Below are 27,501 nucleotides of genomic sequence, written 5' to 3' on the forward strand. Positions count from 1 at the left end.
CGGGAAGATGCCCCGATGCCGGGCGGCTGGGGGAGGCGTTCCTGCCCCACCGCCCGGCATCGGGACGATGCCCCGATGCCGGGCGGCTGGGGGAGGCTTTCCTGCCCCACCGCCCGGCATCGGGACGATGCCCCGAAGCCGGGCGGCTGGGGGAGGCGTTCCTGCCCCACCGCCCGGCATCGGGATGATGCCCCGAAGCCGGGCGGGGGGGGAGGCTTTCCCGCCCGGCCGCCCGGCTTCGGGACATCGTTCCGATGCCGGGCGGCTGGGGGAGGCTTTCCTGCCCCACCGCCCGGCATCGGGACGATGCCCCGAAGCCGGGCGGCTGGGGGAGGCGTTCCTGCCCCACCGCCCGGCATTGGGATGATGCCCCGAAGCCGGGCGGCTGGGGGAGGCGTTCCTGCCCCACCGCCCGGCATCGGGACGATGCCCCGAAGCCGGGCGGGGGGGGGGCTTTCCTGCCCCACCGCCCGGCATCGGGACGATGCCCCGAAGCCGGGCGGGGGGGAGGCTTCAAAAGCCGTCCGGGGGCTTTTAAATCGCCCCGGACAGTCCCGGGGCGATTTAAAAGCCCCCGGTTAGGCAGGCAGGGGGGGCAAAAGTCTTTGCCCCCCCTGCCTGCCTTCAAAAGCCGTCCGGGATAGCGGGAAGCGCTTCCCTGCTATCCCGGACCGCTTTTAAAATGCTGGCGGTGGGGAGCAAAGCCTTTCGCCCCCGCCGGCCTTCCTGGACCTCTTCTGAAGTCCGGAGGGGGGGGGAAGGCTTTGCTCCCCACCGCCAGCATTTAAAAAAAGGTCCCCGAGATTTCCCTATGGGCTTTCGTCTTGCGATGCAAGCCCATAGGGAAAATCGTCTAGCGAAGCGTCGCAAAAACCGAAAAACCCTTTCGTCTTGCGGGTTTTTCGTCTTGCGAGGCATTCGTCTAGCGGGGCACCACTGTATTAAGGTATACAGAATTCTTCCGGAACACGAGAATTCAGATTCTCCTTTTGTTAAAGCATTTAACAGTATCAACAAAAAAGTGATTATCTAACTCAATCATAATTTTTACATTACACAAAATTATTCAGGCTGGAAAACTAAGCTTTCAGAGAAAGGGAGACCATGAGCCACAGCCAAAAGCAGCAATACAAATGTCAAAATAAAGACCACAAAAAGCCTCCACCTTCAACTTCACAATGGAATGCTTATTCTGAAATCAGTTACAGCATAATTATTATAGAAAGTGGATAGTTCTGCAGTTTTGCAGGTTTTTATCATACCTTACTGACATCATCGCTAAAAAAACTGCTACAGCAATGCGCTACAAAAAGTAATGACCAGACTACAACTGGCATCAGGACTAGGTCCCAGTTTTGTATGCTCCCTCTTCTCCTTGCTCAGATTCCCTGACTTGGTTCGAGACAACACTCCTGCTGTTACCATAGCTTTCCTGGCTTAAATATATGTATGTGCAAGCCAAACTTGGCCCACAAGCCTCTATTGAAAAACAGTTTGAAGTGATTTTTAAACCTGAATTTGTCCATTTTAATTTTACTTTTTTTTTGTCATTACACAGTTGTAAAAACCTTGTGTTCAGAAAATTGTCTGAAAAAGGTTTGTGACATAGTTACTCTCTGGAGGAAGCAGGCCCCACCCCCTGCCCCGTTTAGCAGGCTAGACACTCAATACACACTTGCCACTGCAGCAACTGCTAGATTTTGTAAGGACACAAGGCCCATACAATGGCTCCAATACTGGAAAAGAAGCAAGGACTAGATATGAAACAGGAATATGGGTTGTAACAATACAGGAGGAAGATGGGGGAGGGGAAAGCAAGTATTATGGAAATGGTATAAAGCTAGAGAGGATTAGTTGTGTGGGATTCTCCATAACAATCATATGATGAAATCCAGTAGGTTTGGCATTATTTTGACCTCATCTTAAATTTATGCATTATTTCCAGTATTTTATTTCCTTAAAATAAAACAAAAAAACTTCTCTTTTACCATGAAGCCCCACAACATGCAAATTGAAACTTCACAAAATTCTATTTTCATTCAGATGGAGTTTCTACATCTTGTACTTGTGTTCATTCAGTCAGTAAAATCCATGTTCATTACAATATTCTTTTTCTTTCAGAATATATAATGTCCATTTCCACTCAAATAGTTTTTAAAAATATATAGAACATAATACAGACAGGAGGGAGGTCTAGGCACATGTCTACTCCTAACTTAAATCAATATAATATAGAATGGCTAAATGAACTGGGATTGATGAATTTTTCAGTACTGATTGAATCAAAAGCACAACAAAACGTGAAACATAAGCAGCTATATTAAAGTAGTCAGGAAGCAGCACATAATCTAGGGATGGTGTCCATACTAGGAACCTTCATACCTTGTTGATGCTGAAACGCTACATGACTCCAAGATGCTCTCCATCATTTCTTGGGGCTCCATCTCCTGCCTGTATTCTGGGTCCTCCATGTTTTCTTCTTCTTCTTCTGGCAGCTCTTCTGACTGTTCAAGCTTTATATCTTCTTCATCCAGCAGATCATTTATCTTTAAAAACACACACCAAGTGAGACCATGATTTCTCAGAAAGACAGATTATTAAATTCCAAAAGTGTGAGAAGTGTGCTCTAAAAATAAAGTTGCTTAAGCTTTTTTAGCAGGCATTTTCTGATTCAGATCTCAGCACCAACACAGAAAACAAAGCCAACCACTAGATATATTTTCTAAACAAACATTTTCCACTATAGCCATATCACCTACTGTCAAAGCCCCTATATGAGGTAGTTTCAATCAACTAAGATATTCAATTTTAAACTATTGTACAGCTAGAGAAAAAGCACTAACTCCTCATTATGGGATTAAGGCCACTGGGACATGTAACTCATTGGATAGCCATGTTCTCAGGCAGTAGTCTTTCTACCTACCCCATTTTTTACTGTCAATGCCAGTGATTTAATGAAAAGTGGTTTCAGAGCCAAAACTACACTTGTGCAGACAACCGAGCAGTGCTTTGATTGGCTGGCTAAAGCAACCCTATATAAAAACTCACCTAAGATTTACTTGTTGCCACATCACTGTAGGAGACAAATTCAATTCCTCATTTATTACAAAAGAACTCTAGTCCTTAGTTAGATTGAACCACCAAATAATTTTGATTGTTCAACTCCATTCTCCAGGGTGCATGGGCAAGAATAAAGGGCAAGAAAAAACTGCAGATAGGTGGAGTTTACATTGATGAACATGCTGTAGAAGTTCTAAAAAGAGGCCCTAACATCAAAGCACAAGTGTAGTTTTAGCTCTGAATATCCCATCTTTAGAATCTAGATCACTGCACTAATATTTTAACTTTCCCAAAGAAATAATTTTGTTTTCTCAAGTCTAAGCCATAATAAACATGATTACAATTCCTTAATAATACACAGAGGTAGTCAACATGGTGCCCTCCAGATTTTGTACTACTGTCCTAGGCATACCTAACCATCAGCTATGCTAGCTGGAGCTGATGGGAGTCCAACAATATCTGAAGGGCACCAAAAATTTGCTTCACAGGGTCAAGCGACTCTAGTGAATACAATACCTAGCAGAACACATATCCCCTCCCCAGAACTTTAATTTGTGTCACAGTCTGGAGAAGATTAGAAATAGGACTCTTTACCAAGCAGCAGCCAACCAACAATTTCTTCCAAGTTCTCTACAAATGTCAGAGGATCTGGAGGAGGGGAAAGTTTTGGCTGCAACCTCATATAAACTGCAAACTGCTAAACCAAACCAGTGTAAGCAGACTCTTACCTATAATCTATTATGAAGTTTCTCTAGGCTTTTTTAAATAGCAAAGTCTTTTATTAAAATGAAGCTGTACACAATTCTTACCTGCTCGGTTACTGAACTTAAATCATTAGATGAAAAATCTTCCTCTTCATTTTCAAAGAGTTCATCATAATTCTCTAACAGTCCCGCCATTATTCTGCTAACAAGTTCTTGCTCCTTCAGATCCTCCACATCTGTGTAAATGCTGACAAGAAAGGCCAAAACTAAATTTATGATTTCTGAACCTAATTCCTCAAAGGTTATTAATATGTTCCTACAAGGGGCTTTGGGGTGGAGATCCTCAAGGACATAAAGGAACTGTCTGTGCACATACTGAAACTGTACATCCTTCATTGCTGGCCACTTAATTATTTAATTAATTTTGTATACTACCCTCTACCCACAGGTCTCAGGGCAGTTCACAAGATAAAGTCGCAATATAAAAACACAAAACACACAATAAAAATAAAAACAAAAATAAGCCCAACCCATAGGAAAGGCCAGGCGGAGTCTGCACTGTTGGGCGCCGCTGCCTAAAGACACCCACATCCAGCACCATGTTAGCCCTCCTCAAGGAAAATGCTGGGCAGGGAAGCTTTTGGGCAACACTGTCTGATAATTTAACAGCTCCTGTTTGATAGAGCCTTTAATACCTTTGACACACAGCTGCTGCACAATCCCTACCTTCCTCCCAACTTTGGAGCTGGCAGTGCTTAAATAATACCTGCCCAACTCTTCAGCTTCAAAGTTGGAAGGCTGGCCACATGTCATGCTCACTAGAGGGTGGCATCACAGTTGCTGTGGCACACTGAGTAAATATGTTTTAAATATGCATGCAATGCAACATGAGGAACTACGCATAGAAGCACAAATGGTGGTAGGTCCAATAAGTGGAAGCAAACATCATAATCTTGGGATAGCAACCACAAATAAAATTAAGTTTTTGGGAATTTGATTTGATTTGATTGTACAGGAGAAAAATCAGCTTCTTATAGCTTTATATAATTATCCACTTCACAACACATGCAGGCAGGATTAATACTATAAATATTAAATGGACTAAACATCAAGCAAACAGCTGTTAAATTAGGATAAACTTTTTATTTTAAATACTAGAATTCAGGAAGATATTGGAAACATTCAACTTTGGTTTAATCATTTTCAATGGTATTTTATGTTGTTACAGCAGCAAGGAATAAAAAAAAATACTGCATTCAAGGAAAACAAGCTTATTGAAGAGTGATAGCAGCTAAAGTTAGAACAAAAATGCATGTTTACTGCAAAGTCACATTCAAAGTAGCCAACATGTTCACATTATCTAACTTACTGAAAGATATCAGGACCAAAAACTGCAGCTAGAGAACTTGCAGACCAAATCTCTTCATGATGTGTTGCTACATTAGCTAAAAATCTACACAGAAACTTTAACAAACTGTAATTAAGAGGCGGAAGCTGCTGCAAGAGAAACCTCAACTTTCTTCCAAATTCATCTTCATTAAAATCTGTAAAATGTGACAGAAGTATTGTTAATAAATGCTAATATGTCTTTCAACATTTAACAAGACAAATTTAAATTCAGTAGTACAAATGTGTAACCAATGTGATAAAAAGTTCCACTTGATTCATTGGAAATGCTCCGGTTTTTGTTTTTTTAAAAGGTTCAAAACTTGAGCAGTATTCAGCACTTACAAGTTTCATATTAAGAGCATATTTCCCCTCGTTTTGTACTTTTTCCTTTCCCAATCAATTTGATATTTTTGTAAGCCCCTAGGCATTCCTGCACTGCTAGCCACCTATTCCTTGTGAAATTCCAGCATTATTCTTTGACGCAGTTCACAGTAAGACAAACCTATGGCATAGTGCAAATGAGCAGGTTCTTGAACAGATCAACGAGGATTTTCTGCTTCTCAAGACCACCTCATGCTGTATGCCAAGCCATGGTTTGGCTTAGCACTACGTCCAACACCAAGCTCAATCCAGATAAGCCGCAAACTGTAGTCAAGGTTTGCTCTATGGCTTACTGCTTGTGATTTATCAGGGCAGGGGGAGAATAAACCACAAACATAGCTTCAGGGATAACACTAAGACAAACCATGGCTTAGATCATAACAGCAGGGCCAGAGGAGCAGCAAAGCAGTCACAAACATCTCTCTGGGAGCCCAGACAGTTCATTTGTGCATTTGTGGTAAGTCATAGTTTAGGTTAGCATTATGAATGAACTGCGTTTGCTGAACTGTAGTTCTGATGGAGTGTTCCAATAACCACTCTAGGTCCTGGGCAAAATGGAATCTAGAATGACAAACCTGGATATCTAGTCATTTTCTTAATGTCTTAAACATTTCTTTAATTTTATCTAATAAATTTGGTGGATTTTTGTAAATGTCAACAATCCAGTTTGAATGAACACAAAAGATATGCACCAAGGGAGAGGGATGTACCAATCATACTTGCTGAACATCTCCATCTTGCCTCCAGGCCTGCCATGACATTTTTGTGTACTGAGTGACTTTAAAATCAACACACACAGAACCGAACTACATGGCTGTTAACCTACATAAAGCCCAGAAATCAACTACATGACTCAGAGTTATGGATGATGGATTATACATCATGCTATAGCAAATATTCTGTTTGCACATTGATTAACTGGTAAGCCAGAGGCAGAACAAATGCATGCTGGTAATCTGGTTCTGCTCCCTGACCACATGTAGCTTCTACGTTCATCCAAACCAGATCAAATTTCCCAATTATCTTCATATAAATGTGGGGTTTCATACAGAAGAAACCCACAGCCACCCTAAAGTTTTGATATGATTATTTCTTGAAGCTATTCAGTCCTTAAAAGAATTCCAATACCTTGAGAAAGTTGTATCAAATGCATATGTAGAGTGCTAGGAATAACTGGTTCTGGAAGTGCTTGAAGAAAAAATCTAAGAAGACTAATAGCTGAAGGTACATCCGCTTCTTTAACCAGATCCACATCTTCTCCATTGTCGTATCTTTGCCGAAGCCACTCCACTGTTTCTGCATTTCCATTGACTTGAAAAAGTCCTTCTTGCTCTAGACCTCCTTAAGTTAGAATGAAAATACAAAATTCAGTACAACTGCTTATTTCAAAAGGTGCATATCTTACAGCATTAAGTGTGATCCTGTGTGAAAGACAGAAAATATTTTTCTTTTTTAAAAATAAAACTTACTGTAATGCTCCCCACTCAATTACACTATTGATGTATGATATCTGATACAGCTATAACCCCCATATTAATTGATTAATCACTTTTATAATATCATGAAGTTCCACATACGGTGCAGAGAAAGGGGAATGCCCAGGAGAGCCTTTCAAGCCCTTTCCTAGCTCAACAGCTGCACAACTGTGGTGCTGCCAGTTGGGTCTTACTATCTGGTAGTTGACATCACCACTCACCCATTCACTCTTGCAGCCCAGATTGGGGGGGGGGGAATCTGGGCTGTGCCAAAGCAATTACTTTTACAGAGGCTCTGAGCCAGTGCACCCTGCACTCCTTGATCTGACATGTTCACAACCTGATGGGTCAAGCAGCGCTAACTTCGAGCTGTGTTATCTTACTCTGGAGATCAAAGCAGCTTGCTCATTTCCCCGTCAGAAACCCTCATCTTCCTAAGGCCCAGGAACTCTGAGACCGACGCACCTTGTATTTCACAAGCAGTTCCCTCAGAGTGTAAAGGCAGCTCATTCTCCCAAAGTCTTTCCCACAGATGAAAAACATGTTGTCTCTTAGGACTCTGATCCTAAACTTTCAGTAGCATAAATTCAATGAAAGCATAAACTTTCAGTAGCATAAATTCCAAGTGTTTAGACACATGGGGAATCTAGAATCCTGAAGGTGGCAAACATTATAATAATATTAATAAATTTTATTTATATCCCGCCCTCCCCAGCCGAAGCTGGGCTCAGGGCGGCTAACAACAATCAAAAATAGTTCAACATTCTAAAAACATTCATTATAAAATTAATTAAAATCAAATTAATGGCAACCATCAAGCAAAATTCTGTGCAGGTTGCCAGAGGAGGGGGTCAGGCTGCGCCCTGACCAAAGGCCTGGTGGAACAGCTCTGTCTTGCAGGCCCTGCGGAAAGATGTCAGGTCCCGCAGGGCCCTAGTCTCTTGTGACAGAGCGTTCCACCAGATTGGAGCCGTGGCCGAGAAAGCCCTGGCTCTAGTTGAGGCCAGCCTAACCTCTCTGTGGCCTGGGATCTTTAGGATGTTTTTATTTGCAGACCGTAAATTTCTCTGTGGGACATACCAGGAGAGGCGGTACCGTAGGTACGAGGGTCCTAGGCCGTATAGGGCTTTAAAGGTTAAAACCAGCACCTTAAACCTGATCCTGTACTCCACCGGGAGCCAGTGCAGCTTGTATAGTACTGGATGAATATGATCTCGTAGCGAAGACCCCATAAGGAGTCTTGCCGCGGCATTCTGCACCCGCTGGAGTTTCTGGGTCAGTCTCAAGGGCAGCCCCACGTAGAGCGAGTTACAATAATCCAGTCTGGAGGTGACCGTCGCGTGGATCACAGTGGCTAGGTCAGGGCGAGAGAGATAAGGAGCCAACTGCTTAGCTTGGCGGAGATGAAAAAATGCCGCCTTTGTTATGGCTGTAATCTGTGCCTCCATAGAGAGGGAGGTATCGAAGATTACACCCAAACTCTTAACGGACGATGCTGGCACTAATTGCACCCCCGCAAGAGATGGGAGCTGCCCCCTCAATCCCATATCGCTCTGTCCCAGCCAGAGGACCTCTGTCTTCGAAGGATTTAACTTCAACCGGCTCCCACGTAACCATCCAGCCACAGCTTCCAGACATCTGGTCAGTGTATCTGGGGCCGAGTCAGGATGGCCGTCCATCAACAGATAGAGTTGGGTGTCATCGGCATACTGATGGCAACCCAGCCCAAAACTCCGGACAAGCTGGGCGAGGGGGCGCATAAAGATGTTAAAAAGCATTGGGGAGAGAATCGCACCCTGAGGCACTCCACACACCAAGGAGTGGCGTGATGACAATTCCCCCCCAAGCGCCACCCTCTGTCCCCGACCAGAGAGAAACGAGCGCAGCCATTGAAGGACTGTGCTCTGGATCTCCAAGTCGGCTATTTTTATTGGAAATAAAAGGTAGGAAAAGGCAGGAAGAACGTCAAAACAGAATACAAAATAAATCAGAGCACTTTGGCTCTAAAACTGACTAATCCCAGCCTTTCACTACAATATAGTCATTCTGGTCTACTCACAAGTAAGGGGGATGGTCTGCTTCCTGGTAGTATGGGGGACCCAGTCTAGACCCTGACGGTAGGAGGGACACAAGCTGCAAGAGCAGCTCAGCTGTTAAAGACTCTATCCCTCCCTTTGGAGGGAATGACAGATAATTAGTCAAGTGGGTCATATCTCCCAGGTAGATAAGCATTTGCATAGAACTGACAGGAAATATGTAACAGGATGGTTTAGAGAAACAAAGCGGGAAGACCAATGTCTGTCTTCACTCTGCTGACTGTACTTCAAGTCTTATTTACAGATGTGAGCAGCTTCCTATGGATTGGCCAGTTTTCAGATACTGCTTGGGAAAACTAGATTAGCGTCTATAATTATATTTGCAGTGCTTTATTATTACCTCATTTCTTGTGTGACCTATGAATGGGGCGAAGGGCTGTAGCTCAGTGGTGCAGTACATGCTTCACATACAAAAGATACTTGGTTCAATCCCTGGCAGCTCTAGGAAGGGCTAGGAAATTTTTCCCTATCTGAAACCCTGGACAACCACTACCTGTCAGTGCAGGCAATATTGGGCTAGATCAGCAATTCCAAATTAGCTAAGTACTGTAGACACCCTGTTTTTCAAAAGCCAAGCAATGCCCCCCCTACTTTTGGGTGGGTTACCTGGACTCCCTGGGATCTGAGAAACACCAATTGGGATCCCCTGGGCTAGATGGACCAATCCTATATGAGGAAGCTTCATAGGTTCCTAGAGTCCCTCCAAACAAAAACTGATAAAAAGAGATGGCACCAGCCACCACCTCAAGATGCACTTTGATGTCAGTGAAAATGTGTTTTTAAATGGATCAAACAGGGCTGCAGGACAGGGTATGATACGGTTCACTTTCATAAAGTATAATGATGGAAATCTAAGTTCATAAACTCAAAGCAAGTTTACAAATGAAAAATATTGATAGTTCCAGACTTTAAGTCTGTAGTTAAGGCACAGCATGATGATACATACCATGTTCCTCAATATAGTCCACAACATGGCGGACTATGAATGGAACTTCACTGCCTGGCTGTCCTTCCTGCTGGAGTTCATCGAGTGGAATTCCAAATATTTTGTTAGTGAGAACAGAGTTGCAGTTACTCAAAGAAGGGGAGGAGCTCTTCCTCATATCTTTATGCAGCCCAATATCAAAGCTGTCTTTCTGTAAAATACAGTTGCCTTGCATTGAACTCCAACATTAAATACTGATTCACACATAAAAATACACCAGTTAATGAATAAACTTTAATCAGAAACTAGAACCCCAGCTATGAATCCCACACAAACTATCTTCCATAAAAAAAAAGATTTACTCTAAGCCCAGAATGTGATAAAACTGAAACAGAATAACCACACAATGATTTTAGTTCCTGCAAAACAAAGATATATAAAACTGGCAACAATAGCTGCTAGAATTATTGCAAATAATAAGCAGATTTAAACACATGTAGTGAGCCTGCTAAAAGCCCCAAAATGCTGAAATACAATAGAAATGACATTTTTTTAATTTAAAAAAGTGTCATTTCAATGGATCAACTTTTTGTCAACTTTATTATGTGCCAATTGTACTATACTGTATCCATTGGTTACTACCAGACTAGTTTACACCAGGCATTAGAAATACATATTACTCCTAAACAAGAGCAGCTGAAGAGATTGCGGAAAATTTGACTTGACCAAAATAAACCAAACTTTAAACTATGGTTCTAATAATTTCTTAAAAGAAAAAGAAAGTTGAGAAAACCTACCTCAGAGCACTTACACACCTACGTTTACAAAATATTTTCTACGCCAGCTACCCTTACTGACCAAGCATTCTTTTGTCATTTATGGCTGCTTGAGGTTATGGCAGAAGATCAGCCTGTAGTTCCTCATTGAAGAAGAGCAGAACTCGATCAGTACCTCAGCTGTTAATCTGGAAAACAAAAAGAAGCATTTAAGTACTCTAAATTTTGTGATTATTTAAAGAGCAATGTATAGAGACTGGGGCAGGGGGAGAAGAAGAGTCCATGGCGGAGCTACCGCCATTTCCCATAGCCTGCGTCACTCGATGCAACAAGGGCAAAAGGTGAAGAGCAGGTGTCTCATTCCGTAATTTCTTTCTCCCCTCCCATTGACCACAAATTTAATTATTTCATTCCATCATGAATCACCTCCTGAGATATAATTTGAAGCAATTTAAAAATAAAAATGCCAACAAAAACAATTATAACAATTTCATACAAAAACAATTGAAAGACTTAACTACACCACCTTCAGGATTCAGATATTTTTTGGGTGTATCAGAGGAATAAGGGAGGCTGAGGTTCTGTGGATCCACAGTCTGTGTCTGCCAGGTCCAGTCTCCCCACCCCCGACAGAGCACAAGTGCTTTCCACCAAACAGGGATCACACAACAGGCCTTCCTCACCGCTGACAGAGTAACAATTCAGCTACATCCAATGGCCCCAAGACACCCTCCTAGAGAGCATACAGGTTGCTTCAATATTTTATTTTTAAATGCCTCGGAACAAAGTTTAAAAAATGTGAATACTAGATCATATTATGTGTTTGACTATCAGAAATTAGGTGATTTAATAGTCTGATCAAACCTCCAGACAGACTGATCTGCAAGCACAATTCTCACAAAATTTCCATTCAGTCCACCCCAATTTCACTCCAAGGTAAATAATGTAGACATGCTGCTGCTGTGGCATTGTAACAAATGCATAAGTTCTTGTACTCATGCAGACAATGACCTGTTTCAAATGCAGTACTAAACCATGGTTTAGCGATGGACAAGCTTGCACAAGTCTGAGGCTCACATACTCTCCTGTCCTTTGAGCATGCAAGGAGGAAACTGAAAGTCTGTTTTAGAACTAACTCCGGTTCTAGTATTTCAAGTTCATGCAACTGTAGTTTGTTCTTAATACATTTAGTTAACAAATTGGGATATCAAATCCATAAATAACCGATCTATGGAAACTGTCCTCATGAAGATGGTTAAGAATAATCTTTAAAAATGATGTCTTAAATTTTGTTTAAATTTCAACTATAGGAAGTATGCAACTATTGTAAAACAAAATATACATTTTAAATGCTATAATTATTTAAAACCCTACATGTTAAACCCTTATGTTATTTTAAACTCCAACTTAATCTACATTAAAAACAGCTAAGATTTTCAGAAAAAACAAGTCAAATTAAACCACAAGATAAAATCAGAAATGCATCCATGAATATTTTTTTAATTATTTTTAAAAATTGGAGTCAGCATAAAAACCTGTTAATATTAATCTTGCTCAAATAAAACAGTCTTGGCAAAATGGTGCAAAGTCAAAAGAAGAAGCCACACAAACCTCCCATGCAAGTTCACTCCACAATTAGGCCACAGAAAAACCACAGACATCAATACACATACATCCATAAACACCATGCCATTTAGGGCTTCATAGATAATAACCAGAACCTCAAATTGTGCTTCGAAATATTCTAAAGCAGACACAATATACTCACACATATGTATTCCCATAAGCAACCTAGCTGGAGTATTTAGGACCACCTGAGGCTTAGAGAGATTCTTCAAAAGCAGCCCTATGTAGAGAGTGCTACAGAAATACAATTTCAGTGTAGCTGAGCTGTGCGTCATCAAGACAAATGGGGAAGGGCCATAGTTCAGTGGAAGAGCATCTTCATTGCATGTAGAAGGTGCCAAGATCAATCCCTGGCATTTGCAGTTAAGGCTGGGAATGTCCCGTTTTAAACCATGGTGAACCTTTGCCAGTTGGTGTAAACAACACTGAGCAGGACAGACCAATATTCCTATGATATGACTAGAAATGAGTCAAATGGAAAGCTACTTTAACGTCACCTTTTTCATGGGGATTTACAATTAAATGACACTGGTCATGAGACCTACTTAATAGCCTACAGATAATGTAGTTACAAAGTTTTAAGTACAATGTTTGTTACTAACAACTATCTTTAATCTGATAGTAACATTTACAAGCATGAAACCACTTCTTAGATTATCAAGGTTCCTAGAATTACTAGACTTTTATATGTCTTACATTAAACCATGTACAGTTATCATATATACAAAATCCTTTTCAAAAAGCCACTTACTGAGTTTCTTCTTTGAGTCTAGTATAAGCCAAAAATTAATCCAAAGTGGAACTATATATCCCTCTTGTAACGGAAGGACCTGCTAGGAGATCAGGGCAATGACTACCCACCCTGAGGTGGACTGAGGTTACTTAAGAGATAATGATTTGCCCAAGGCCACTCAAGGCTGAAAACATATCAAAGAGCAAAACTATGCCCATTATACCACAATGGTTCCTGCTAAAGTTACGTAAGGGAAAAAATAAATTAGCTGTAATCTTGGAAACAGTTGTGGAATGGAGAACATGTTCTCTGATACAGACAGCAAGATCTCTAGGACTTGTGAGGAGGCAGTTCCCACCTGCTCCAGCTGTCCATAATGGAACTCACTTAACTTGCTCTAATATTTGTTAATTATCCCTACTGACTTATATAAAGGTAAAGGGTATAGGGACCCCTGACCATTAGGTCCAGTCGTGACTGACTCTGGGGTTGCAGCACTCATCTCGTTTTATTGGCTGAGGGAGCCGGCTTACAGCTTCCAGGTCATGTGGCCAGCATGACTAAGCCGCTTCTGCCAAACCAGAGCAGCACATGGAAATGCCGTTTACCTTCCCACTGGAGTGGTACCTATTTATCTACTTGCACTTTGACATGCTTTTAATTGCTAGGTTGGCAGGAGCAGGGACCGAGCAACGGGAGCTCACCCCGTCACAGGGATTCGAACCACCGACCTTCTGATCAGCAAGTCCTAGGCTCTGTGGTTTAACCCACAGCGTCACCCGTGTCCCACTGACTTATATAGAACAAGGTAAATAGACTGCAATCCTATACCATACTGAACTCAATGAGACACACTTCTGAGTAGACATGTATAGGATTGTACCATAAATTACCCCCATTATCAGGGGGAATTAATCTCCATCAGCATTTTGGTAAATCAAACAGGAGTATAAAAAACTACTATTGCTGTGATATGAATTCCAACTCAAATCCCATCCCTCAAAGAACATTTTCACATAGTTCTATAACTATGCTCTAAATAATTCTGTATAAGAAAAAAATATAATACAGACCATATGATGTATTGGATCCAGACCTGTGGTTCTGCAAACACAAGGATTCTCCCATTTGCAAAAGCAAGGCAGATCGATCAGAGGTTTCTGCTCCACAAACTGGATGTTCTTACAGGCAAAAGGCAATTTTCACCTAATCTCCCTCTCACTTGCAGACCACCTGCCATGCTGTTCCAAAGGGACTTCTAACTCACCAGAGGAGATTTTCAGGGGTACTGCATCTGGAGAAATCTGCAAAAATTGTTTCTCTCATTCCCACCTCATTTCCAGTCACTGAACTCCTCTCCATGGACATGCCCCTATCTAACGTGTTCGATCCACGTTACCAATCAGATTCGATATATAATTCAAAACTGTTAACAATCAGATTTGGTATAATGCAAGACAAAGGATCTCTATAAACTAACAATTTCATCAGTATTTTTATCAGACATGTTATTGGCCCTCAGAGGGATATACATGCAGTTTTAGAGATGCTAAAACTTTTGTAAGATGTTTGAATAGTGCAACAGACTGTTCTTCATGTGGCCTCTTAGGAGTAAAAGGGCTGGGCTATGCAAATAGCAACTGGCTCATTTTCAAGTGGCACTAGCTGAATTATCTCAAACCAAATAACTACACTGAAATCTTCAAAACAGTTGGGGGGTACACACATGTAGAACATGCTTCCTGCCACAAGTATCAGACCTTCAAGCAGAATGAGTGTGTATGTTGTAAGCGCAGCTTAACAAAGTACCATATGTTAGAATCAATAGTTCAGAGGGGCAAAACTAAGTATTGGAAAAAATCTGTTCACCCAAAAGCTGACAATCACACATTAATCAGCTATGCTATTCCTCCTCTAACCCTACTTCTCTCACCTACCTCAAACCTTCTACTATTTACCAAACTAACATTTTGGTCTGGTGGGTAGCTGGCCATTAAGTGAACATGTCAAGACACAATGAGGGAAATGCCATAGTCTAGTGGTAGAACATCTGCTTTGTGTGCAGAAAATTCAAGCCTCAGCATCTCCAGGTAGGGCTGGAGAAGACCCCTGTCTGAAGCACTGGAGAGCCACTTACAGTGACTTAGAGTGTAAACTAAACTATGAGTTTACACTAAATCCAAAACTGGGCTTTACAAGCAGATCAGATTCTTAATTTTGCCACAGATACCCCCATGGTCCAACCTTGACAGGTGAGCAAGAACACCCACTAATTACATGATGTCATAATTATAGCTAGTGACTGACAACTGTCAAAGTTCAAAAGAGGCCATTATAATTAATCAGCTAATCAGCAATTAAAGCAACTTTCTTTGAAGAAAAGCTTTCAGTGCCAATCATCTGACTGGCATTGGGAATGCACCTTTAGAGAAGCTTGCTGTAACTTCTGATCAGCTAATCGGTGGATACAAAGAGCTCATTTGATGCTTCTGCAGAGGGCAGAATGCTCATATAAACAGAACATTTCCCCCTCTGCAGAGAAAGTGGTTTGGATTCAAAGTGCTTCCTCCAACTCTCTTGGCAGTTACAGTTGGTCTTAGCTGATTGACAGTTGTACAGGGCTCTCTCCAAACCACAACTATCACCTTATCATAAGTGCTTGCAAAGAGTCCTGCACTTTGCTTAGAAGCCTTAGAATCAACTAATTTTATCTGTCCTATACCTGGTGTCATATATGAAGTCAGGTGCAGGGCAAGTGGGCAATAAATAGTAGCACAGTGTCACAAATTGTAAGGCACAGGAATTTGTAAGGTCCTGCTTAAATTGTCATGTGTAGGTCAAGTGGGCATAGCTTGACCAAAATTGCCTGGCAGGTCAACTGGGGAGTGGTTTCCCAACCCCTGGTGTAGTCAATATTGAACTATATGGGCTGACCTGGCATAAGGAAGCTTTCTATGTTGTGGGAATATGGTTGGTTTTACCTATAGGGAAAATGGGCACATGGGTGGAAATTTACTGCAGCCTGACCTTTTGGCAGGGCAGGCTGTGTTAGGCATGATCAGCGTGTGGACACCTCATGCTAGCCTGTGATTGGTTTATACAGCATACCCTGATAGTGGTGTGATTTTCCTTATATGGTATTGTCTGTTACTGTTGAGTTGATACAATGTTCTGTGAAATAATAAAATGCTAGGCCGCAGCAGTTTGAGCATGCTCAGGGCCTGATCAGCTCGGTTCAGCTCAGTTGTTGCTGGCTAGGCCTATTCAATATATCATTGGTGTGAGACTGATTTATTTCCTATGGCGAGCAGGCCCTCGTCATTTGGTGCCCCGTGTGAATAACTTCGGACTCCACGTCGTTCCTCATTGTCCAGCATTCACCACGTGTCTTTCATCCACTTCGGATCCCGGTGTGTGCTCCCTTTCCTTCTGCCTTTGTGAGACAGCCTCTCTCGGACTTCGTGCGCTGCGGCCCTCTCAGCACTGACCACACCCGGCCAGGGTTCCAGGTACCACTCATCCTCTTTGGATCCCGGTTAGAGCTCCCTTCCTTTTGTCGCTCCTTTTCATCCTTTGTGGATCCCAGCGACTACTCTCTTTTTTCTGCTGTTCTCACTATCATGGGGCAATCTGTCACTATGTTCCTTTGTAGGGCTCCCTCCTTCCTTAATTAGGATGGCTTGAGCTTCAAAACATGCATAGGAAAAGGGACAAGGCATAACTATGGAGCCTTCACAAGGAATATATTGAGCTATCTACCAACTAAGTAATGTGGATATTCTTTTTCCCACTGCATGGAAAATATTGCTCTGCTCCTGATCACTGTCGCAGGAGAGTTATGGCGCACAGTCACCAAAACAAATATGGAATTTAGGGCTCCTGCAAGCACATAGTAGTCCCTTCAACATAGTACAAGGAGACTTGGACAAACAAAAGTTATTTCAGTTATTTATATTCTACCTTTCAGGATACAATCCTTCTGAGGCAACTTAGAAGAATCATTAATCTACTTTTTATCTTTCCCCAAACATGATATTTGGGTCATTAGGGGCAAATTAAGAGCAAATAATTCCATCTAGAAACAAAACCTAACATTATCATATTAACAAAAAAATGCCCAGTAACTACATTGTACCTCAGTCATAACAGCTAATAGGTGATAGGTAATTCTGTGTGACAGTTAATTGTATGCACAAACACAGTTGCAGGAGTCACAAAGTTAATAAAACGTGTATAATGTTTCAACATAAAGTCAGTAAACCTATGCAACATTATATCCTGAAAACAGAATAGTTTAACATTTAACAATTATTAAAGAGTGCTAGTTTTTAGAGGGATCTTTCATTGTTCCGCCACTACAAAAAAAGCAAATTTTAAGTTAATTCAAGTTGCTCTTTCTCATTGGCTCCATAATCACAATTCAACACATAAAACTTCACCATCACATGTCATGAATGCACATTCCATCATGATTCGGGGTGGGGAGTGTATTCAAAAAATCTGTATACTTATTCTAACTAGGAAAATTTACAGCGCACTTCTATGCAAGTTTACTTGGAAGAGATCACACTGTGTTCAATGAGATGTGCTCTTTAGCAAGTGCATTTAAGAGCAGCCAAACTACTGGAAGTCAATTCAGATATATGTCAATGAAAATGCCAGTATAAGATTCAAAGAAGCCAGCAATTAAGCAAACTGATAATCATTGTAGCCAGCAAACATGTTTCCTACTTACATTTAGAAGATCTACCTGCACGAGGAAGATAGTATACAAAACTGGGAAAAGACAGCGAAAACCTAGAAGCAATAATCTACACCTTCAATATTTAATCTGCCTTACTTCTATCATCATTTTATTAATTATCCAGAGTCCAATACAGTTTTAAAAATGTGGACTGTGTAGTATTTATATTTGAAAGGCTAAGGAGTATGTCAAAAGGAATAGATTAAAGGATCATAACCAAAGTATTTCAACTCTCATACCTTCCAAAGCCTTATTTCTAAATATACATACATTAGTAATTCCTCAATGTTTAATCATGTTTTCAAAATAATAGCCAAGATATTTCTTATATTAAAGAGCTCCCCCTACAGGCAACACGTCCCATATATGGAACCTTGCAGCATCAGCCTATGCCTGCATCACTTCTGTAGAAGCACTTTGTAACAGAAAAATAAGGTTGCAATGCTTTGTCATTCTTTGTAAGCCTGTTGCACTTCCAGAAAAGTGTAAAAGCACTTGTTCAGAATTCAAGTCACACACATTCATTGAAAGGAGTAATCAACCGATTACTGAAGAAACTGCTAAAGTCAAGTAAACTGTTAAAAAGCCTAATTTCTCACTCAAATTTACATTACAGTGGTACCTCGTGTTAAGTACTTAATACGTTCCGGAGGTCCGTTCTTAACCTGAAGCACCACTTTAGCTAATGGGGCCTCCCGCTGCTGCCATGCCACCGGAGCCTGATTTCTGTTCTTATCCTGAAGCAAAGTTCTTAACATGAAGTACTATTTCTGGGTTTGCGGAGTGTGTAACCTGAAGCGTATGTAACCCGAGATACCACTGTATACCAAAAAGCAGAACAGTATTTTGCAGAGTGCTTGATGGAAAAAAATATGGGCTTTTCAGTGAAATACAACATATAAATAAATAGGAGCACAGCATAACCTAAACTGGGCAAACGAGTTTGTAAGGTCCTACTTAAATTTGTAATTAATTGCTGAACATTTTAACACTGAAGTATTCCAGATGGTTTTATTTCACAGAATGTACATTTTGGGATCTTGATTTCTGACAAGACCAAAGACTTATGCACTAGCTAATGAACAAGCAAGCAATAAATGAATTAATTTTGCTTTCAAACAATCTTATTTAAAAACAGATCAAAGAATAGGGATAATCCCAAAGTTTATCATCTTTATTACAAATAACTCAACAACATGTAGTACAGTTGGGAACTATGATTCTGTTGTGCCCAGGGTTCACTTAACTAGTACCCAGAATGCCACCAAATATATCACAAAGTGGCATACATGAGTAGGGAACAAGATTCACTCACAGTGAGACCTCCCCCACCCGGAACAGCCCCTAAACCTGTTCTAGGGGTTCCTCCAATCCTCCAAAGCAGATTTAGGGAATGCAGGGGACACGCACGGGGTGGGGGCTGAGGTCCTGTGAGAGCAAACCTAGTTCCCCATGCACAGCAACTTAGTTGAATCCTACAAAGTAGAACTTATTTCTAGGGAGCACAGAAATTCACCTGGAAAGGAGAGAAACTGTTCAGAGTCCTGGTATATATGTAAAAAAAAATTGAATGAGAAAAAATTGTTAAAAGCTTTAGTTTTTCGTACCATAAAAATAGAACAAGATTTTCTACCTTGTAACTTAGAAGGTACGCTTCCCAATAGAAGTGGAAGAGAACCCTAGAGAGCCAGTTACAGTGTACACCAGGGGTTGTCAACCTGGTCTCTACCGCCCACTAGTCGGCATTTCATGATTCTAGGTGGGCGGTTGGGGGTTCTACGGGACAAGTTGAATCCCCCTTCCATCAAGCACTGGTGGGCGGTAAAGAAATTTTACCATCAAGAAAGATGCATTAGTGGGTGGTAGGTACAAAAAGGTTGACTACCCCTGGTGTACACCAACCATACTGAGCTAGATGGAGCTATGGTCTAAGTATAAGGCTGCTTCCTATATTCCCTATGTAGAATTGTTCGTGAATGACAGTAGCTAAGGTTATTTGTCAGACCCAACCTCTAGTAGAGTTACAAGTTAAATTATTATTAGGCTCCACCACTCATAAATATATCTCTTCTTGCACCAGATGCCCATGATTGCTGCTTCCCTTCTGTTTCCACAAGGCAACAAAAACATTAGAAGCTTCCTATCCAGCTTCAAGATCATTACAGACTTCACTGTACAAGAGTGGAAGGGAAAAGCAACCCCCAAATGGGCTGCATTTTATCATTCTCTTATTCTCTACCCAAAGGGTGATGCTGAAAGTATTCAGATGTGTGTCATAATACCTCAGAATCACTTCATCAAATTACTGCAGAGCTGTAGCAATAAATACGAAGCTTTAAAGTCACATCAAATGCATTACCATCATATCACTTCAGTAGTGTGCTATATAATACATATCCACTGTGATTTCTTATCAATGAACATATAGATAAATTAGGAATTCTCCAGGATATACAGACAGACATTTCCTCCTAATTACTAGTACTTATCACTATATGATAAGGACGCGGGTGGCGCTGTGGGTAAAACCTCAGCCCCTAGGATTTGTCGATCGCATGGTCGGTGGTTCTAATCCCCGCGGCGGGGTGCGCTCCCGTCGTTTGGTCCCAGCGCCTGCCAACCTAGCAGTTTGAAAGCACCCCCGGGTGCAAGTAGATAAAAGGGACCGCTTACCAGCGGGAAGGTAAACGGTGTTCCGTGTGCTGCGCTGGCTCGCCAGATGCAGCTTGTCACGCTGGCCACGTGACCCGGAAGTGTCTGCGGACAGCGCTGGCTCCCGGCCTATGGAGTGAAATGAGCGCACAACCCTAGAGTCTGGCAAGACTGGCCCGTATGGGCAGGGGTACCTTTACCTTTACCACTATATGATAAGGATTTGCAGTCTTGGGAGCTCAAATGAAAGAGTGAACTAACCAGAAACAGAAAGTTAGGAAGAAAGAGGAACAGGACCAAGCCGTTATAAAACCAACATGCATGTAAAAAATTAATAATGGTAGAGTCTCCAAAGAAATGAGAGGCCAAATGAAATTTCAAGCAACCCAAATGCAACAATGTCACAAAAACCAGACTAGAGGAGATCATAACTGAAAACGATCCCTTCTAAAAGTGAAGATGACAAAGAATACATTCATGCTACATTACTTAAGATCAGAAAAGGAAGCAGATGAATGTCTTGGATTTCATTTGTTGGTTAAAATAAAGAAAATAAAGAGATAGTACAGTGGTACCTCGGGTTAAGTACTTAATTCGTTCCAGAGGTCCGTTCTTAACTTGAACTGTTCTTAACCTGAAGCACCACTTTAGCTAATGGGGCCTCCCGCTGCTGCCGCGCCGTGGGAGCACAATTTCTCTTCTCATCCTGAAGCAAAATTCTTAATCTGAAGCACTATTTCTGGGTTAGCGGAGTCTGTAACCTGAAGCGTATGTAACCTGAGGTACCACTGTATTGATGGACAGTTGAAGAATAGTGTGGATAACCCGGTGGAAAAGAGGACTGCACCTTGAATAGTTATGTAGAAGAGGAAATTTCAGCCAGTGTAGCTCATATGCAAACTATGCCAGTTGAAATTCCCTCTTCTACACAACTATTCAAGGTACAAGAGGGCTTATCTACTCTTCCACCTGGGCAGCCTAGCACAATTGCTATGAACTACTAGAACAAGCAAAAAAGTAAGTACCGGTAATTCAAAGGGAAAATAGACGTTATTACAAAGCTGAAATTCCTAACCAGACTTGCATCATCTCTGCTTTAAGATGGTTTGAGAAAACAGCACATTAAGTACACTGGAACGTCACTAGTGTATAAAATAATATTCTGAAAGTCTAACATTTATATTTCATAGAATTATTAAGACTTTAGGCCATCATTATAGAATCATAGAATTGTAAATTGGAAGTGATGCAGAGGGTCATCTAGTCCAACCCCCTGCAATGCACGAATCCTGCCCACAGTCATCCCGGGGTGGTAGTTCTCAAATTTCAGCAGCGCCCTGTGCAACACCAAAATCCCTCCCTTCCTTTCTACGTAATAGTTGTGGAGCCCCCTGCAACGCGCCCAAGGTTCTGTGCCTAGTGCAACCTAATAAGTCACACTCCCCTAAATCTGCCTCTGGTGGATGGACTCACACTACCAACCAACCTTCAAGTTTGAAGAACTTCAAATAACCTTTTATTGGTAGAAAAACACATGCTATGTTCTTTGTTACATTAACCAATTCTACAGGAGTTTGCTACCCCGCCATCTCTCATCAATCTCTCTAACTATGCATGCAGGTTTTATTCATTTCTGTCAACTGAAAGCATGAAAACTATGCCTGCCTTGAAATATCATATAAAAAAGCACAAACTATCTTTCAATACCAACCTTGTATGATTCATGCCAACATTAGCTACAGAAGTTATCACTTGATACATCAAGCTTTTATAGAACAATCCTACAAATGTCTAGTCAGCAGTAATTTCAATGTGGCTTACTCCAAGGTTAAAAGGTATAGGAATGCAACCATCATTGTTCTACTAGTGTATGATGGTCATAAAATACCGTACTTTTCGCTCTATAAGACGCACCAGAACACAAGCCGCACCTAGTTTTTGGAGGAGGAAAACGAAAAAAAATATTCTGAATCTAAGAAGCCAGAACAGCAAGAGGGACCGTTGCACAGTGAAAGCAGCAATCCCTCTTGCTGTTCTGGCTTCTGGGATAGCTGCGCAGCCTGCATTTGCTCCATAGGACACACACACATTTTCCCTTACTCTTTAGGAGGGAAAAAGTGAGTCTTATAGAGCAAAAAGTACGGCATATTACAGTGGACGCTCGGGTTGCGAACATGATCCGTGCGGGAAGCACGTTTGCAACCCACAGTGGCACGTCTGCGCACGCGGGAGTTCCGATTCAATGCTTCTGCGCATGCGCCAAAACCCGGAAGTAACCTGTTCCAGTGCTTCCGGGTTCAGCGTGGTATGCAACCCGAAATCATGCAACCCGAAGCGTCTGTAACCCGAGGTATGACTGTACTTTAGATACCACAAGACTTCAAAGTATATTTCAATATTAAGTATAGACAATGCGGTTGGTGCTGTGGTCTAAACCACTGAGCCTTTTGGGCTTGCCGATCGGAAGGTCAGCAGTTCAAATCCGCATGACAGGGTGAGCTCCCATTGCTCTGTTCCAGCTTCTGCCAACCTAGCAGTTTGAAAGCACACCAGTGCAAGTAGATAAATACTGCTGCGGCTGGAAGGTAAATAGTGTTTCTATGCACTCCGGCTTCCGTCACGGTGTTCCATTGTGCCAGAAGCGGTTTAGTCATGCTGGCCATATGACCTGGAAAGCTGACTGTGGACAAAGGCCGGGTCCCTCAGTCTCAAGCGAGATGAGTGCCACACTCCATAGTTGCCTTTGACTGGACTTAAGCATCCAGGAGTTCTTTACCTTTACCTTTACTGGATATCAAACATATATGTATCAAATGATACTGTATTGCACTATGTGTGATAAAGCTTACTAGCTTATTAAGGTTTATCATTACTGTTGAATTTATTCAGGGTTTTGCAAAATACGGTACTGAGATGAATTCTCACCATTATGCAGGTTTAAATCAAAGTGCATATGAAATAAACAAGATGGAAACTTTTCTCCATTTCAATAATGTTTTGCTAAAGACATGCCCAGTCTGAAGCACATGCTTCAAATTAGAGGCCATTAACACAAGCATCCATGTAACAGCAAGCCATGGGTAATGTAGAGAAAATATTAAATCTTTTGGCCTTTACAGCCTTTCTTGCACCTCAAATTACAATTTCATGCTGTTATTGTTCCCAGTAGCTTCTATATTACTTGACAGAAGTTGCTTGTATTAAATTCTGATTTCATTTTTAAATAAGGGGCTATAATCAATAAAGGCACTGCACAAAGGGAATAAAATTTGTTCATGCAACTGAACTTTGCCATGTGCCCCACCACCACCTGTAAGCTCACCCTGGGAGCTCCCCCATCTCACCAGAGCATATTTGTGGGTCGGGGTACAGAAGCATGTGGGTAAAGGAGAGAGAAAGTTACTGGATTCAATCCTAGATTATTTTTAATGAGACAATATTGAAACACTCCTTTTTATAAACAAAAATCATTATTCACCCCACCCAGAAACAAGTATTTTCTCATTAACTATTAGTATTAATAAAATACTGTGATGTGGTGGTTAGAGTTTAGCTTAAATGAGAACCATGTAAGACACCTTGAGCTCCCTGCAGGAAAGGTGGGATATAAATGCAAAAAATAAAAATGTCAATATCAGAATCAATTTCCCATGCAACTCTGGGTAGAATTTTGGCCACATAATTATAGCAGGCACAACTGCTGCAGGTTTGTGGTTTTATGCTGGAGGTTCATGTAGGAAACATTTCAAGTGCAGATTCATTCACTCATACATTTTTAAATAATCTGGGAACATGCTTGATGTAACTACATGACAAAGTCAGACCAAATGCAGGGGTTCCAAAGAATCTACCACAGTTGATGTCAGCAGCCTTTTTTTTTTTCTTCATCTATTTTTAGGTCTAGAACTGATAAAAGAAAAGTTGGGTGAGGTGGCTGAAGCTGCTGCCACCACCATCTTCTTCACTACCCCCAAATGCCCTACCTTACTGATCTTCAACTGGTGGGTCGGGACCCACTACCAGGTCATAGCTTCTCTAAGGTGAGTCACAGCAGCAGGAGCAGGAGCAGCACTATACAAATATACGGTTAAATAAATTAAGAAATGGGTTCCCACATGCGTGTTTGGGTTTAATTATTGTTAGCTTTATTAAATGTATTACCCATCCTTCGGCAGCAGGTCCCAGAACAAGGTTAGAACAATTTAAATTTAAAATGTGTCCCATCTAAAAAACTTGAATACAACCACCCTATCCCTAAAGTACACTACATTGTACTTTAGGGTTCAGATGCATTTTGTGGAAATGAAGGTAGCAACTGCTTCAGCCAAGTTGCCTAGCACCTCTCTACTCAAAGGTGGACTAAGGGCCTATTCAAAGCAGCTAAAGCTACATTGCACCCGTTCCCACTACTGACCACCCATCCATCTGTCTCTGAACCAAGCTTACTGCGGGTATCCAAACTTTACACATTTGCTGCTTCAAACACCCAGCAGTCTATTTTAACTGGGCATAAAGAATAAACTGAAAACTCCAAATATGCTTTCCTTGGTAGTATAGAAAAGCACAAACAGGTGGAATATTTACACCCAAGATATCAGATGGACATATTTTGCCCACGGACGGGATTAAAGTACTTTTAAGCTTCCCAACCTAAGGTAACAACAATTTGTCTGCCAAATAAATAATTCTGCATCAGGATGCATCCTAGGGGATAAAGATTAAGTACCGTGCTAGCCAGCCTGCTGAGTCTCACTATCCTTTCATTCAACCTGTCAATGCACTCTAGAACAGTGTTTCCCAACCGTGGGTCTCCAACTGTTTTTGGACTACAACTCCCATCATCCCTAGCTAGCAAGACCAGTGGTCAGGGATGATGGGAATTGTAGTCTGAAAAACAACTGAAGACCCAAGGTTGGAGAACACTGCTCTAGAACATACGCAATAGTTCTTTGCAGATAAAAGGGTAAGTAAAGGTGGAAAAACTACCGGTAATATACCCTTATTGGTCTCATTAGGAAACTCCACATATGCCCTTGTTAAGTTTGAGCCAGTGTGGTGTAGTGGTTAAGAGCGGTAGTCTTGTAATCTGGGGGGCCAGGTTCGCGTCTCCGCTCCTCCACATGCAGCTGCTGGGTGACCTTGGGCCAGTCACACTTCTCTGAAGTCTCTCAGCCCCACTCACCTCACAGAGTGTTTGTTGTGGGGGAGGAAAGGAAAGGAGAATGTTAGCCGCTTTGAGACTCCTGAAGGGGAGTGAAAGGCGGGATATCAAATCCAAACTCTTCTCTTCTTCTTCTTCTTTGAGGTTCCATGAGAGCTTAACTAAGTTATCTTTGGATTTGTGCACTGGGAAGTTTTCCAGTACGTCAGATTGACAAGTGACTCAGGGGCTGGGACACCTTCAACTTGTAGCAAATTTCTTCCAGTGAATCATACAGGGCTATTTTGTTCTAGTGAACCTTTCTGTGCTGCACCTGCTCTCTGTTTATGACACCTGATCTGAATCACGCATCTTCATCTACACAGCCTGATAAGCAGCACATGGGGGCTTGACGAAATGGAAGCTTTGATCCTTTGAATCCTAGCATTTTACTTCCAGGAGGGAAGTAGCCTCTGTCCTATTTCTGGGGTTGGAGATCCCAGAGAACACATTCAAACGATGCCTAGGATTAGGAACTCCACATTCCAAGCGGGGGTGGCTAATTTATTCACGTTACTGACCAACGTCTCCAAATTGCTTTCTGTACCCATTGAGTGTGCAGAGACACACCGTTACCCAAGTCCACTGTAACCAAATAGCCAATCGCCCCTTTTAAAAGAGATGCACCGCCATCCGTACGTGCAGTTAACGCTTTGACCAAGTTATCACGATTTCATTGCGGGAGGTGTGTGTGAAGAATCATCACTCCCGCTTCCTCAACAGTCTAACCCTCAAGGACGATCGCCTCACCCCCTCCAAAAAAAGGGGGACATAACCCCAACTCCTGCTCTTCTGACCCCGAACCATTTCCTGCCCTCGCCAAGGCCGGTCACGTTCAGACCCACAAGACAGCCTACCTGCAGATTTACCCTCCCAAACCCATCGCCTTTTTCCAGCATCGAGGTCTCTCCCCCCCCCTCCATCCCACCCCGTCCAGTCCAAACGAGATCTCCTCCTTCGCCTGCAGTCCTCCCCCACCCCCAGCAACAAATGCAGGTCCCATCCCCCCAAAAATAAAAATAAAAACCTTCCCATCTCCCCCCCCCCTTCACCACCGCCAGCCACTGCCCTGACGCGCATGCGCGATGGTGGCTCCCTCACCGTTGCCGGGTGACTCTCCCCTCGGCCCTCAGTTTCAGCAGCAGCAGGTTCCTCCGACTCTTTCCGTTCGAGGGCCCGGCTTGGCTGGGCCTGGCTCGGCTCCACAGAGCTGGCTCTCCGGCGGCGGCGGCGGCAGCCGAGGGTAACGAGCGTGAAGCTGCCGTCCCGGTCCCGGCCCCGCCCCTCGAGGCCACACAAATACAGAAGATCTGGCGCGCGGCAGAGGCAGCCTCAGTCCCCGTAGCTGAAGCTTCTCCACTGACGGACTCTTCAACTGTAATGAGCAGAAAGCGGCAGACCAGGAAAGGAAGTGACGCGCGCCTGATTGACAGGGAGCGGCGCGCGGGCATCGCCCCTCCGCTTATTTCCTACCACTGCTCCCCCCCACCCCACAACCCATCGGCAGGAAGTGACGTAATGTAACGAGGGTGGTGCTCATAAAGGAGCTCGCAGGGAGAGGCAGAGGGAGTTAGATGGAAGCCGCGGAGAGGGAGGGAGGTGAGAGAGGGGCGTATAAGCCCTGTGGTTGGCTTTCCCTCACCCGACCCCCTGTCAAATGTTTCCTTTCGGCCTGGCAGGCGGAAATCCAACCACTGTAGATTTCCGCGAGGGGGAAAGTGTCACCTGTTGAATTAACAG

General features: G+C 42.5%; 1 protein-coding gene across 7 annotated transcripts in view; it reads right to left on the reverse strand.

Moving 5' to 3' along the window:
* Positions 1-27,226, reverse strand: part of FAM13B (family with sequence similarity 13 member B) — a 59,282-nt gene extending 32,056 nt beyond the window's left edge. Inside the window, exons 1-8 of one of the 7 annotated variants that reach the window (XM_081893205.1) lie at positions 26,863-27,225; positions 24,545-24,632; positions 10,889-10,994; positions 10,052-10,241; positions 6,663-6,875; positions 5,134-5,308; positions 3,870-4,011; positions 2,383-2,546 (exon numbers count right to left, since the gene is read on the reverse strand). In XM_081893205.1, the coding sequence (XP_081749331.1) occupies positions 2,383-2,546; positions 3,870-4,011; positions 5,134-5,308; positions 6,663-6,875; positions 10,052-10,241; positions 10,889-10,906 (902 nt within the window). In that variant the 5' untranslated portion in view covers positions 10,907-10,994; positions 24,545-24,632; positions 26,863-27,225. Of the gene's footprint in view, positions 1-2,382; positions 2,547-3,869; positions 4,012-5,133; positions 5,309-6,662; positions 6,876-10,051; positions 10,242-10,827; positions 10,995-12,574; positions 12,593-24,544; positions 24,633-26,862 lie in introns of those variants that run through there. The other 6 variants (XM_081893209.1, XM_081893207.1, XM_081893204.1 and 3 more) reach the window with 6 other exon arrangements.
* Positions 27,227-27,501: the final 275 nt, after the last annotated feature.

Source organism: Podarcis melisellensis (assembly GCF_964234715.1).
Source record: "Podarcis melisellensis genome assembly, chromosome: 2".
Lineage (NCBI taxonomy): Eukaryota > Metazoa > Chordata > Lepidosauria > Squamata > Lacertidae > Podarcis > Podarcis melisellensis.